Consider the following 14,664-nt stretch of genomic DNA (forward strand, 5'->3'; position numbering starts at 1 on the left):
GAGTGTGTGTGTGTGTGTGTGTGTGTGTGTGTGTGTGTGTGTGTGTGTGTCTGTCTGTCTGTCTGTCTGTCTGTCTGTCTGTCTGTCTGTCTTTTTGTTCCCAAATGGTATGTTTCTGAGAAAAGTGCTAGCCATGCAGGCTGCAGTACACGACCACTGACCTTGAAGGGCTTAGTCATTATCTATAAGGACAGCCTCTGTTTCCAGCACCTAAGGATTTTAACAGGCAAAGCTACTAAAACAAAACAACAAAACACCTCTTCTTTCTATTTCAAAAATCTAACTTTGAAAACTGCAGAGCACCAACCCAGGTCTGTGTCATCCATCAATTATTAGTCAACATGATGTTTGACACACATGCCCACAGACCATGAGGCCAATCTGATCTAAGCAGTTCCTCAATTAAAGTTCTCTTTCCAAGTGACTCCAGTTTGTGTCAAGTTGACAAAGGAAAGCAACCAGCACAATTTGTCCTAGATTTTTTTTTTTTTTTTTGAGTATTGAGACAAGAAGACTTTAGTCACATTGAGGAAACTTAATATAACTATAATTTCACTTAGAATTAGAATTCTTTTTGTATTTGTTCAGAACCGAGTATGAAAGAGGATCTGTCAGTTATGGGCTTTCCTTTTTCATTGTTATTCAAACTCCATTTGTCACAATTACCATGCTAAAAAGCATGTAGCTCAGAAAGGGCAGAATTCGTGACAGTAATGATCATCTTGCAGGGACAGGAGGTTCTGTTCTCTGGTGATGATTCTGTTTATTGGCTCCATAGCTATAACAGACCTTCAGTCACTCAGGAGCTTGACAATGACCCAGTAGTCACAATGAAGGCTGCTGACCAGCACACCACATATTCCAATTACAGTCTCTACTGCTTCCAGAAAATTTGGTTGTTGCCTGTGCCTTTGCTTAGCACTGGGCTGAGGGTGCAATAAAAGGGAATATGAATAATGGCCTTGAATCTCTATGACAAGAGGATATACTACAGGGCAAGTGTCCCCTTCCTATCGAGTGGCTTTATTACAAACCTTAGTGCTTCTACTGACATACAGAAGATAAAACTATGGAAGAAGGTGACACAGTATGCGAGGGGTACAGTAAAGAAACTGCTGACATGACCACTCCATTATTAGGGAAAGATTTTTATTGAGAATAAGAGAGAAAACGTATTCAGAGACATCTGTAAGAGTCTAGAGCAGAGAGACGAGAAAGCAGACTGGACACAGCCAGGAAGTGGAGAGCAGGAGAGAATAGTAGAGACAGTGAGATAGCAAGAGATAGAGAACAGAGCATAGTGAGAGAACAAGAGGATAGCAGAAGATGGTTAATAGCAGGATTGGTTATAGAGGGGATGGGTAGCTGGGGGAGGGAAGCCAGTGAGCTGGAGGAAGTTTAGGGTAGAGGAGACAAGAAGGGCTAGGATCATATCACGGACTTTGAAAGGTGTAGAAGGTGCTTGTGATGCTGAGGGGGCATGGAGACCAGCGAGGGCTTTAATACCCTGATAGGCTGATAGGCACCACATGTGACCACATGGTAGAACTGTAGAACCGTATGTCCCTTCTGATAGAAGTAAGGGAAATGACTCACAAGTTACTGAGGAATGTTGGTTTTTATCTAACTGCCAGAAATCCTTCTATAGTCCAGCTTGAGATGATTTCTGGATACATGGATTTCCTGAGACATAATAGACGCAAGGTAGTTGGTTATTATTATTTGAGAAACATGCCTAAGTTATACATTTTGATGCACTTTTATATCCCAAACTAAAATAATCAGTGTCACACCACTATTCTAGTCACACACACACATACACACACACACACACACACACACACACACACACACACACACACAGAGAGAGAGAGAGAGAGAGAGAGAGAGAGAGAGAGAGAGAGAGAGAGAGAATACATAATTTACGTGGAAATTCCATTTGGTATTGCCATCTTTAGACTGGTAAATATATTTCCTTGAAGGTGACCTTTACTGCTGGGAAAGCCAAAGTTATCTGTACAGTGCTTTTTTTACAGAATGAGGTGGAAGTTCAGCTAGAGCACTAGAAAATCACATGGGAGCACAATGATATAAAATAGTTAGCTTGTGTATGACCCAACACTGATCCCAAAGAAACAGAAGTGTGTAAATACAATTTTTCCTGGGTAGACTGTCCCAAGGGAAAAACATGAATAGCTTAATTTTCTAATACCATAAGTGGTGATTTGTCATAATTATTTAAAGATAATTAATTCAGTTAAAATTCTTAGCCTAACCATAAGCCATCTGTTCTAGTTTGCTTTCTGTTGTTATAATAAGACACTGACCAAGGGGCTGGAGAGATGACTCAGCAGCTAAGGTCACACTGGCTGTTCCTGCAGAGGACCCAAGTTTAGTTTCCAGCACCCACACGGTGGCTTACAAAGGTCTGTAACTGCAGTTCAAGGTGATGCAATACCTTCTTTCTCTCTTCTAAAGGCATTGTATGTATGTGGTACACAGATACACATGCAGACAAAACACCCCTGCACCTAAAATAAATCTAAAACAAGACAAACAAAATAACACTAACCAAAACAAACTTGGAGAGGAAAGAAAGAGGGCTGTATCTTGCAGGTCAGAGCCCATCATCAAAGGAAGCTAAGGCAGGAGCTCAAGAAGAAACCAGGAGGCAGGAACTGAAGCAGCAGTCACAGAAGAATGCTGCTTACTGGCCCAGCCCAGCTATCTTTCTTATATAGCCCAGAAATTACTGTCTGGGGACGATACCACCTACAGTGGGGCTAAGCCCTTCCATATCAACTGGCAATCAAGAAAATGTCCCCCAAACATATTCACAGGTCATCTGGTGGAGAAAATTCTTCAACTGAATGAAGTTCCTTCTTCCCAGGTATCTTCAGCATGTTAGTAATAAAAACCAAGCAGTATACTGTCTGTTCACATCTGAACACCTCTGTCCACATCTGCTACATCTGGTGCATGCTGAGATACCCATGCCAGCAATTTCACATAATGTTCCAGCAAGTCTTCACAAGAGTTCTTGGAAGCAAGATAGGAAGAAGCCAAATCCTGTCTCTAGAAACTCGAAAAATAGTCAGCAACAGCCAGACCAGGGCTCTCAAGCTCAACAAAGGCCAGCAACACACTGAAGATGCTTATTTGTAGAATATAATTGAAGTTTGCATAAGAACAGATTGGGTCCCTTCTCTCAATGTGGTCCCTGAAGCATTTCTTTGCAGACAGGGCTATCTAGAGAAACTAGGGGCTTTGGTAGTGGGAGGGACTAAAGTGATAGAAGCAGAAGCAGAGACCCATGTCCGGTTATGAGACTCTAGGGCTATAATCTTGGGTTGAGTGTCAAGTTGAGTCTAGTCAGAAATTTAATAGAGCCCTCCTGGAAATGAGAGAACCACTAAGAGTCTGTGTAAGCTCCCCTCTCACGCTTGGCTGACCTTGGGGTAAAACGAGAGATGAAGCAGCAGGGAGCCAAGAAGAGAGTGGAATCTGGGAAAAACTGAAAGCTGCTTGAGTATATCCCCAGCATCAGGGGATCTGTGGGCACATTGAAAATATCATCTGCTAAAATTATCTGGGTTCAGTTTGTAACCAGTAATAATCTAAATCCCAGGAAGTCAGACACAGTGGGGGAGGGGAGAAGTATGAAGAAAAAACAAAACAATACAAAAAACTAACAAACAAACAAAAACCCAAACCACAATTGGAGTAATGCTGTTGGCCAAATACCACAGAAGAAAAAAGTCTGTACACATTTAGTTCAGGAAAGTCATAGCAAATCAAGTAATAGAAATAGAAAGAACTAAGTAACCCACATTTCAAGTAAACATTGAGAAAGTATGATCCATATCCAAGGCAAGAAAAGCAGTAAGAGGAGCATGTCTGAGTGGGCATAGATGTGCCTTTGGCAGGAAAAGAAGGACTCCAATGCAGCTACTGCAAATAGATGTCTAGAATAAAGGAAGCCATGTTTAAGAATAAGAGAGAACATGATGACAATGACGAAAATCTTGCTAGTAAAGGGAGAGAAACTACTATCGAGTCACTCCTTAGCAAATTGAAAATGCAATCTGAAATAAATGACAATCAAACAATAAAAGTCTTTCTCAGAAAAGACTGAACACGGCAGAAGACTACACGAGTGAGGGACAGATGTAGAAGGATCCATGTTAAAGGAGAATGGTAGCATCCCCAAACTGTGAGATCATCTTCCTCTATCCTCCTCCATCACCCAAGATCAAAAACAGGCAAGTCTTTCACTATAATCACCCTGCTTCAAGGTTCACTACTTTTCTTTTTAAAGGTTTCTAGTCAGTTGAACGATGTAAACAAAAAAACAAAAACAAAAAGAAAAAAAACAACCAACAAACAAATCCTCCAAAATTCCCCTATCCAAATCAGCCTAAGTTTCCCTGACCATATGATCACATGATTAATCCCTCTTATTTGAAGCCAAGAAAGCCAATTTTCAAAAACCACTATCATTTTCTACACTTGTTTTGCTTGCTCTGGGTCAGCTATTCTCCTCGTTATTGTTCAGTCTTATTCACATCGGTACATGGGCTCTCCTCAATTGTCTGTTGAAGAGTCTGCTTTCCTGATCATGTATGACTGCACAAAATCTCCATTGTAGTTGCAGTCACACAAGCCACAAGTTTCTGAATGGAAACACAAACACAAAAGTCTCAGAGGGCCCAGGCTGGGGGTTCTCAGAAGCCAAGAAGTGGCCAGGGACAATCCCAGACCTGTCTCTTTGTGATCAGTTTGTGGACACTGCACAACACTGACGTAGATGTTTGCCATAGCGTACCCCTCCTCCAGTAAAGAAAAAAAACAACAAATACAAAAATAAAACCATCATGATCATTAGCAGGCAAGAAACCAGAGTTAGCAGACCTGTCTTAGCTCCAAAGCTCTAGCCATAACAACTGTGTGACGCTGGAAGGGCTTCTAGCGTATGTCATCCCTCATCTAGGGTGAAATCTTAGTATTTCCTATCTCCAATGCTGTGAGCATTATATGCCACAATTTTCGAAGTGCCTGACATGGAGGCAGTGTTCCCTGAATTCCCACTTGTCTCCCCCTTTTCACCACAATGAAGAAAAGGCCCAGACCTTATGGGCAGGTTTAGACAGTGCTCTCTGTGCTTCCGAGTCTAACAGAAGTACATGGAAACACACAGGCCAGTCAACAGTGATGTCTTTTGACACAGGTCATCACTGCTGACAGCAGGAGGGCTTCGGTGCCCCCATGCAGTGTACTCTAACCACTCCACTGCACTCCATGGCTTTAACTCTAATGGTATGTTTTGTAGAATTGCTTTATTATGTGCCCCTGTAATCTCGCTGCTTGAGCTAATTTGTGTGAAATGAGAAGTGGCTTCCTGTTGTGGTGCTCCTGGAAGCTTCAGGTTTTAGGTGAGGGCTGGGAATCAGATAAAGCAATGGTCACATATCAATACCAAATTCCTGGTAGGTGAGTATTGCTTCATGTGATTCCCAGTCCTGACCTAATACCTGTAGCTTCCTTCTGCCAGGAAGGAGGTCCTGAGGGACTGGACACCAGGCCAAATTATTTCTGCCCAGATTGCCCTGAAGAAACCAGTAAGGTGCATGTCTAGTGGGACTGTGTAGTGAGCACTCCTGAAAAACCCTGGGAGGTCCCTCAGCTTTCTCTCATACCATACCAAACCACATCCTGCACTGCTTGGTAACTAGGAAAGATGGTGAACATCCGATGCAGCTCTAAGACCTTCCATGAGTCTTCTTGAAAGTGACTGTGGAACTCATGCATGGCACTTCCACAAACATAAAGGCAAATGGATGACTCCATATGTTGTCTCAGAATTGTGGCTGGATGGGAAAGGCTCTTTTGGATCTAGGATTGGCCTGTACAAAAGAGGAGCTGTAGAGCATCTTACCACCCAGCATCCAGGAGCTCCAGCTCTTAACCATCCTCGTGGAGAGAAGTTTTCTCTTTTTAGTACACTCTAATGTGTTTTCTTTATTTTTTCAAGTTTTTGATTTAATTTTACATTACTAGTACAGTTCTCCTTCCCACCCCTCTTGCCATCCCCTTACCTCCCCCCTCCCCCTTCCCCTTCCCCCAGCCCACTCCCTAGTCCATTGCTCCTCCCATGAGGAGTCAACATAGCCTGGCACAATAGGTTGGGGGAGGGCCAGGTCCCTCTCTCATGCTTTAAGGCTAAGCATAGCAGTCCATCATGGGGAGTGGGCTCCAACAAGCTAACTCATGTATCAGGTCCAGGTTTGTATCCTGGTGCTACTGCTAGGGGCCCCTCAGCTCGTCCAAGCTTCACAACTGTCTCCCACATAGAGATGGCCTAGTTTGGTCCCCTGGAGTCTCCTGTTGGAGAGAATTCTAACCTGCTGCTCCATCACTGCCACCAACAGGTAGCCAACCTTAACAAGCACAGATGCCAAGCTAATCAACCAACAGTTAACTGTGGGCAATGAGTGAGACCAGAGAGACCAGCAGACCAATTACTAGCTAAGCTCAACTCAGTGTTGGCCTTATGAGAAATGCTTGTTTTAAATCACCAAGTCTTGAAGTGATTTGTTATACAGCAAATGCTAACCAACACATGTCTATTACAGACAAACAAAACCCACAGAATCAGTTAATGCATGTTTTTCTTTTTTTATTTCTTTTTTTTCCAGAAAAAATGTAATAAAAAGCACCAACAACAGATTGCTGCTATACCCTAAGAATGCTTTTGAGAACATTTCTTTGCTCCCTAGATTTCTTGAAAGAGCCAGGAACCACTCTGGGGTCTTAAACAGCTTTTTAGAATTGAGAGCGGCTACACTATGTCCTGATTTCTTGTACTCAAGAGTCTGTGGGGGAAGGGAATGTCTTAATCTGGTTGTACTCCTTAGAGACTCACCAGAAAATCTGTCTAAATGCCCAAATGAACATTTTGAGCACTGTGCTGTTCCTTTAATGTTATTTAGAAGGCCCTTCCTCTGACCAAAGTAGGAATACCAATGTGCTGTTTCAAGTAGTGAAAGGCCACTCTCAAATATGAACACAGTAACACCATCACCACAACTAAATACTCCAGTTACCTGATTCTTAAAAGAATTGTTTCTCGTAGTTGCCAATGCCACGGCTAGGGCAGAGCAAACTATTTGAGTGGTACAGCTCATTTCCTCAGGCCCTTATGCTACCCCTCAAGGCCCTGTACTTACCAGGATGGGAAACTCTGCCCCTCCTAACACTCCCTCCTAATTTTTAACCTAAGAGATTGCTTCTGGGCAGATGTCAGACCTCTGCAGAGTTCCAAACCAACAACAACAAAAATAACAAGCTGAGGTCATTGCGTGAAAACAAACAAACAATAACAACAACAACAACAACAAAAGACTTGCAATAAAATGGAGCCCAACTGGTAATGGATTGCCAAAAATGTAGATCAAGACATAGCACCAATCAATACAAACAACATTTAAATATCGGTTGATTAGTTGCAGGCTCAATCAGATGCCTACACAAGTGTTAAGAAGGAAGAAAATTCTTAGGCCTTTCTGAAGTCTCCGAAGAGAAGTTGGCTGAGGCCTAAGAAGATACATAATCACCTGTTCAGCTCTCAGCGATCTTGACATAGACTAGATTATTCAAGGAATGTAAATGAATGTGTCAAGAGGGAAGAGGAAATAGTACACACATAAAAGGGAGAAGGATAATGGAGACAATCAGAAATGCCTTTTACAGTTTCAATCTAGCCAGCATCTCACGCCATAATGACAAGGACATAGTGTACCTTGGAGCTGATTTTCCAAAAACCTTTACCAGAGCTGCCCATGCTCCGTGGACCCCTCTCTACCACCAATCAATGACAAATTTCACTTTGAAGTGTCTTTCCCATTGCTAATGCTGTCCTGATTTCCTCTCCATCCCTTATGATAACAAGGCTCTGCTCCTCCAGTTTGCTGTCTCCTCCTTCTGTCGCCTGCATTTCTCCCAATCCTCTTTCCACTCTGTAGCTAGAGCAGTTTCCCAAGACACATTGTGTCTGTCTTAGTTAGGGTTAATATTGCTGTGTGGAAACACTATGACCAAAGGAACTTGGGGTGGAAAGGGTTTATTTCACTCACAGTTCCATATAACTGTTCCTTATCAAAAGTCGTGAGGGAGGCTGCAGCACTGGGGAAAGCAGGCCTTGTACTCGCCTGGGAAGCACAGGAGAGTTGTCCCTGATGTTGTGGGTACATGTGAATGGACCCTCATGTGATGGTGTGGGCAAGGGAGAGATAGATTCTCATCTTGTCCCTTGTCTCTTGCCACCTGCGGCAGGTGGGAAAAGCTGGTCCTGGGGGTCACTAGAGCAGGAGAGCTGACTTTCACTTTGCTACAGCACACACAAGAGCAGGCTTTGCACCTCACCCTGGTAGCACAGTAGAGCTGACCCTGTTAATGGGTGAAGGGGACACAGGTGATCAACCCCCAAAAGTTTATGGGAGACCTGGCCCCACCCCTCATCTGCCATATGGTAGAGTGGGTGAAAGAGAGAAGACTCCCCCTGTCTTTGGTGGTGGGAGATCTGGCCGTGGGGTCATGAGAGTAGGAGAATTGGCACCGAACCTCATCAGGGCAGCACAGTAGAGCTGACCTCTTGGCGGGTATGCCAGGGGCTGGGGGGTGCAGATGAGCCTGCCCAGAGGGCTTTAGAGCAGGAGAGCTGACCCCATCCCCCTCATCACCCATGTGGTAACATGAGTGACATGAGTGAGGGAAAGATTCTCTCCCCTCACACCCCTCACCACCTGCCATAGGCAGGAGAGCTGGAGACCTGGTCCTGCCCCTCACTGACTCCTCGTATAGGGAGACAGGCTTTGTACCTCACCTGGGGAGCACACTAGAGCTGACCCTTCAGTGAGGGTACAGGTGAACCAGTACCTGTGGACAAAAGAACAGGAGAGCAGCACCTGCCCCTTCTCTCATATGCCATGTGGTGGCATGGGTGGGGGAAAATACCCTCTTCCCACCCCTTGCCAACTGCGGCAGGTGGGAGAGCCAGCTTCCAGGGTGTGAGAATGGAAGAGCTGGCTCTGTCCCTCACCAACTACAGCAATCCAGAGAGCAGTGAGCAGTCTATACATCTCGCCTGGGCAAGACAGTAGTGCTGGCCCTGGTGGTGTGAGGGCTGGAGAGCCAGACCTGAAGGTATGGGAGCAGGAGAACTGGCCCTGCTCCTTACTGGGTCAGTGCTGGAGAGTTCTCCCTGGTGGTGACTGAGGGAAAGCTGGTGGGCTAACCAATCCAGCTACCACCCAGACTCAGAACCAGGGCTATGAGTTATCCTACCCCAACATCTATCTCATCTATGAATGGCTGGGGTATGTGAAGGGGCCAGAACTGCAGATTCAAAGCTCCAGGGTCTCCATGACACAGGACAACAACAGGATATCCAGGAGGAGTCCCAGCAAGGGCCCAGTATCAATAGGATAGCAGAAGCCAGAGGTCAAACCAACGAGCATTACAAAGAACACTTACAAGTAAAGACGTATGGATTAAGGGGTATCCAGTGTGACTCACTGGGCCACAGTACAGCTTCCACACCAAGATTTTTGTTTTGTTTTGTTGGGGGGTATCATGTCACAGGGGCAGAAGGTAGAGGCAAGGGGGTGGGGAGGTGAGTGGGATTTTGATATGAAATCTACAAGAATCAAAAAAAAAAGTTTATAGTAGTGAGGGCAGGAAGTTAGGCAAGGCAAGAACCTGAAGGCAGAGCTGATGCAGAGGCCACAGAGGATGCTGCTTACTGGTTTGTTCCTCATGGTTGTTTAGCCTACCTTCTTATGGAACTCAGGACCACCAGCCCAGGACTGGCACTATCCATAATGAGCTGGCCTTCCCCCATCAATCACTAATTAAGAAAGTGCCTTACAGGCCTGCCTACAGCCTGATCTTCTGGTGGCACTTTGTTAATTGAGGTTCCCTGCTCTCAGATGATTTCAGCTTGTGTCAGGTTGACACAAAGCTATCCATCACATTGTCACAGCCTTCCTGCCTGAACTCTTCCATGGTTGTCTACTCCAGCCAAAGGCAGACGTCAAAGCCTGCAGCCTATAGGCCTCAGTTCCTCCATGTGGTGTCCTACTCGGTCTGTGCTGTTTTGCGGATTAAACACTAGAAGGTTCTGATTCTCAGTTACTCCACACTTTTTCAATTGGAATCTAGCAGGTTGGCCCACAGGATGTGGCACAGCACAGAAGCCAAGAGACATGAAAGGTACAGATGGGCTTTAACTCCCTGGAAGCTCCAGCTTGTCAACTTGCCCTTCTGTCTTATAGCTTAGTGTGTGACTTTCCTGCGTTCAGGCTCCCTTAGATGATTAAGGTTCTGGGTGGTAGGACCCTGCTTGCTGCTCAGGAGGGCTTCCTCTGACAACTTCCCACTCAAAACACAATGTCAGATCTACGTTTCTCTTTGAGGACTGTTTTCACAGCCAACAAGCCACTCCTTCAACAGAATTTCTGTGTCCACTTCACACTGCACTTGTGCTTGCTTTGCTGGTTCATACAGGACAGGCAGATTCAGACACTTACTCTTGGCCAAACCCTGAGACTTTGGAAAACAGCAGATAGTTGCCAGAGGCATTAGCACAGAAGCCAAAGCACCCAGCATCTAGCGTCCCTTGGGCTCTGGCTGGCCTCATGCCCTTCTCTTCCCACTGGAGGCATAAGATGGTTAAATGTCTCTGCTTATGGAGGGGGCTCTTCAGCGACCTGTGGTGGCCCTCACAGGCTCCCTTCCTGAGCACTGTACTCAAGGCCCAGTAGAACACCCTCTGTGCTCTTCCTGCATTGCAGTGGCCTCTCAATGACTCCCACATCACATGGATGGCAATCACTGTGCCCTATCTCACAGAGTCCTGCTTATGTGTCTCTCTGTGTGCAATTCAAAGGCCCTCACTTGCCTCAACGACTAAAGAGGTAAGGCATGTTGGGTTCAGGAACACAGTTCACTGGACCAGTGCTTTCCCACGATTTGATAAATCCCAGGTTTAATTCCCTTATCTCCCCCTTTAAATTTCTATTGTTTATTCTGAAACAGCCAGCTATGACAGCAATTGTTCCCACACCATATGTCTCTAGCCTCATGTATCCCTCTTTCTTGTAGGTTATTCAGTGGCAGTATCCCCAACTGCCCTGCCATGCAGTGTTGATGTCTGTGCCCCACATACAGGGCTAATTCTAGGGGTCACCTGTAGGGGAAGCTGTAGCCACGCCTACTTAGGGGCTGGCTACAGGTGTGCCTGACCATGCTTGTGAGGACGTGGTCAGGGTGAGACTTTCAGGGGACTGCGTTTCTCTTTCGGTTTCACTTTTGTACTTGCTGGACAGACTGCTGCCACACCGGCTGGCTAGGTTGCTCTGTAAGTAAGGCTTTTCCCTATTAAATACCCTTGTATTTCTACCTGACTCCATATTGGTAATTTCCCTCTATAGTCACCTTTGGCCGGGATCACTGTACAGCTCCCAGTCTTTTTCCATTCCTTCCATCCCTCACAAATGCTCCATAAGGCCTTCTGTATTTTTGCATGGCAATTTCACTCCCTGACTTTTGCTGAGCACTCACAGGTATCCCTCAAATCCCATTGCCCCCATCCCAGAAGGTCTTTAACAAGCACATCCTCTGACCTCCAGCTCCTGTAACTCTTCTTCCTCCTCCACATCATAGGACAGGGTGTGGATCTTGATGTCATCAGCTGAGAGGTCGATGAATTTCCCATCGGGGTACTCCAGGCTGTCTTTGGTGGGCGATCGGTCCTCAATGAAGGTGGTCTCACAGCAGTCAGTGGCCATGCCATCCCCCCAGGAGCGGAGCACCCCATCTGAGTAGAGGATGATGTTGGGACGATAGTGGGACTCCACAGACTGCTGCAGTGTGTTTGGGTCCAGCAGCTGCTGCACTGGCTCACTTCTGCCTCCTTCCAGGCTGCTTGGTGTTGCACTGGCCACCAGCCTATGGCTCTGGTACTGAGGTGCTGGGTAAACAGACACCAGGCCATCCCTGCTCTCAGCCATGAAGTTTCTGGTGTTAATTAAGCCATTTCTTTTGCCAGCATCACTGATCTTACTGTGTACCAGAACACTCTTCTGCTCAATGATGCCATCCATGGTAGACTCCCTCCTGCTGGGTGTCAGGCTAGCAGGCTGCGCTCACTGGTCACACAAGCCCCATAGGACCCATTTCCCTGGAGGAGCAGGAAACAGAGAAGGTAAAAATTATGCAAAGCTCATCACACAGACACACATTGCATCAGAGCTTACTAGTCATCTGGCATGCATAGTAGCTATGGAGTCAGATAAATACAGTCCATCCCATTCTGTGAATTTTCAAAGGGCCCATTAGTGCGCCATCCAGATGAAGCCAGAAATCGATTGCCTGCATCCCTATGAAGTCTTTGTTTCCAAATGGGGGAAGCTGCAGGAACTGGATCTACTGCAGTCCTACAGAAGCCTCTGTCTGACAACAGACATCCTGAAACTGAGAAACTCAATCGCATTAGCATCCCAATGGTCTACAGAGAAATAGAATTGTATGTCTGTAGTGGGGATCGATTATTCCAAGTATACAACCATTCATTCAAGCAGGAGAACACACCAAGGGAAGACACTTTAAAACCACACTCTGCACAGACAAAAAATTAATGACAGGAAGACTGTGCCACACTGTGGACACAGTTCCACACTGAGGACATAAGTCATGAATATACCAGTGCACTCCTGTGTACCTAGTAGGATGAGCACTGCACTCATAAATAATGACTGACTCCAAATTGTTTGCCCTTAGAAAATTTTATCTAGGCTTGCACAATGTAGAAAGAAAGAGAAGGAGGAAGGAGGGAGACAAAGGAAGAACCAAAGAGACCAGAGCTTAAAGTTCTAGGAAATGTAATGCTAGCATTTCTGCAGATTGCATGTTAATAGCCATTATATAAATAATAGCATCTTGTATGGGCTGAGGAGATGGCACAATTAGAAAATTGCTTGCTGTGCAAGCATGAGGACCTGAGTTCGATCCCAAGAACCCAAATAAAAGAAAAAAATGCTAAGTGTGGTGGTACAGCACATTTAATTCCAGCACTATGGGGGCAGAGACAGGAGGGTCTCTGGAGCTTGCTGGCTAGACAGTCTCACTGAATAAGTAAGCTTCAGTTTCAGTGAGAGACCCTGTCTCAAAAAACTAAGGTGGAGAATGATGGAGGAAGCTCCAGCGTTCACACACATACACACACATATGGAGACATATACACATATGGATATACACACAAAAGCTTCATCTCATGCTCCTCTAGCACTAACATTTTCTATAACATTTAAGTATTTTCTAATTGTAGACTTTTTATTGTATGTGGTGGTGGTAAATACAGTAATCTAAAATTATACTCCGAAGAAAGGAAGAGTGATGGAGAGGACCTTTGTACCTAATTGAAAATTCTGAGATCAGATTCAAATAGCGAGGTCAGACTACAGCATAAGCACTGAGAGATAATAAGAATTATTAATGTGAAACCATGTGCAGCTTAGAAAGGGGTCACAATGCACCATCACCTCTGCTTATGCAGTTTTGGCATGTCTATCTCTGGAGATGTTGTTACCATTTGAGAACTAAAATCTTCAATTAAACTACTTGAAGAGAGATTTTGTTAGGGTGACTGTAACACACACCAAGGGTAACATGTTTGAGGACCACCTTTATCTTCATGTCTTCCAGGAAACCACAATGTGCTTCTGGGATATTTCTCGTCCAGGCTTTCTCCTTCTACAGAGTAGGCCCTGGCCTGCTCTCCTGACTGAGTCCCTTGTATCATTGTGGTGTAGTGGGTGTACTAACAAGCCTACAGAAATCCTGAAGACCTAGCTTCTCAGCCTGAGTCCCATCTACCCAGACCTTGCTAGCAGACACTGATTACATTTGTTCAAATACAACCTTTCAGCATCTTCCAGTGCTTATGCTGTAGTCCTCTTGGACAACCAGAAGGAACATTTCCTTTGGCTGGAGAGAGCCCAGCACCTCTTCTTGACTTTTCCCCTTCTGATTCCCACTGCATTCTTCTGGGCCAGTTTGACAACTTCTGAGGTCAGCATCCTTCTACCCAGACTGAAAGTTACGACCAAGGAATCAGTGGCATATTTTCCCTTTCTTGCACAAGGTATGGAGCCAGCAGTCAGGGACTGTATGTTGATGTAAACTGTCTTCAGAATTATGCAATTGGAATAAGCCCTAGTGTTGACTCCTTGAGTTGGCCATGCACTAGAGGTGGGTTCAATATTAAGATGCTTAGAGGCAGATATGACTCTGTTTCTTTCATAGTCCCTGTTGCTCAAAGTGTTGCTGACACACAGAAGACTCAGTGAAGCCTGGGATTTGGTTAGAAACGTAAAAGAGACAAGGTATAGCTCAGGGAGACAGCACACACTTAGTACACATCATTTCCTGGGACGGTCCCCTGCTCTACACATATGCACAGAGGACACATGCATAGCAGAAATGGCAGCAGATACATATCCTTTGAATCACATCCACATTCTTATAAGATCTCTGCATCTCAGTCAGCACATTTAGGCTTAAGGCTAGGTGAAACAGGCAGTAAGTAGTAGTGGGGGACTTACACTA

At 45.2% G+C, this 14,664-nt stretch overlaps 1 protein-coding gene across 1 annotated transcript in view; it reads right to left on the reverse strand.

Moving 5' to 3' along the window:
- Positions 1-12,161, reverse strand: part of Syndig1 (synapse differentiation inducing 1) — an 88,645-nt gene extending 76,484 nt beyond the window's left edge. Inside the window, exon 1 of the mRNA XM_035446131.1 lies at positions 11,682-12,161. Coding sequence (XP_035302022.1) covers positions 11,682-12,161 — 480 coding nt within the window. The remainder of the gene's footprint in view (positions 1-11,681) is intronic.
- Between the last annotated feature and the right edge of the window lie 2,503 nt (positions 12,162-14,664).

Source organism: Cricetulus griseus, chromosome 6 (assembly GCF_003668045.3).
Source record: "Cricetulus griseus strain 17A/GY chromosome 6, alternate assembly CriGri-PICRH-1.0, whole genome shotgun sequence".
Lineage (NCBI taxonomy): Eukaryota > Metazoa > Chordata > Mammalia > Rodentia > Cricetidae > Cricetulus > Cricetulus griseus.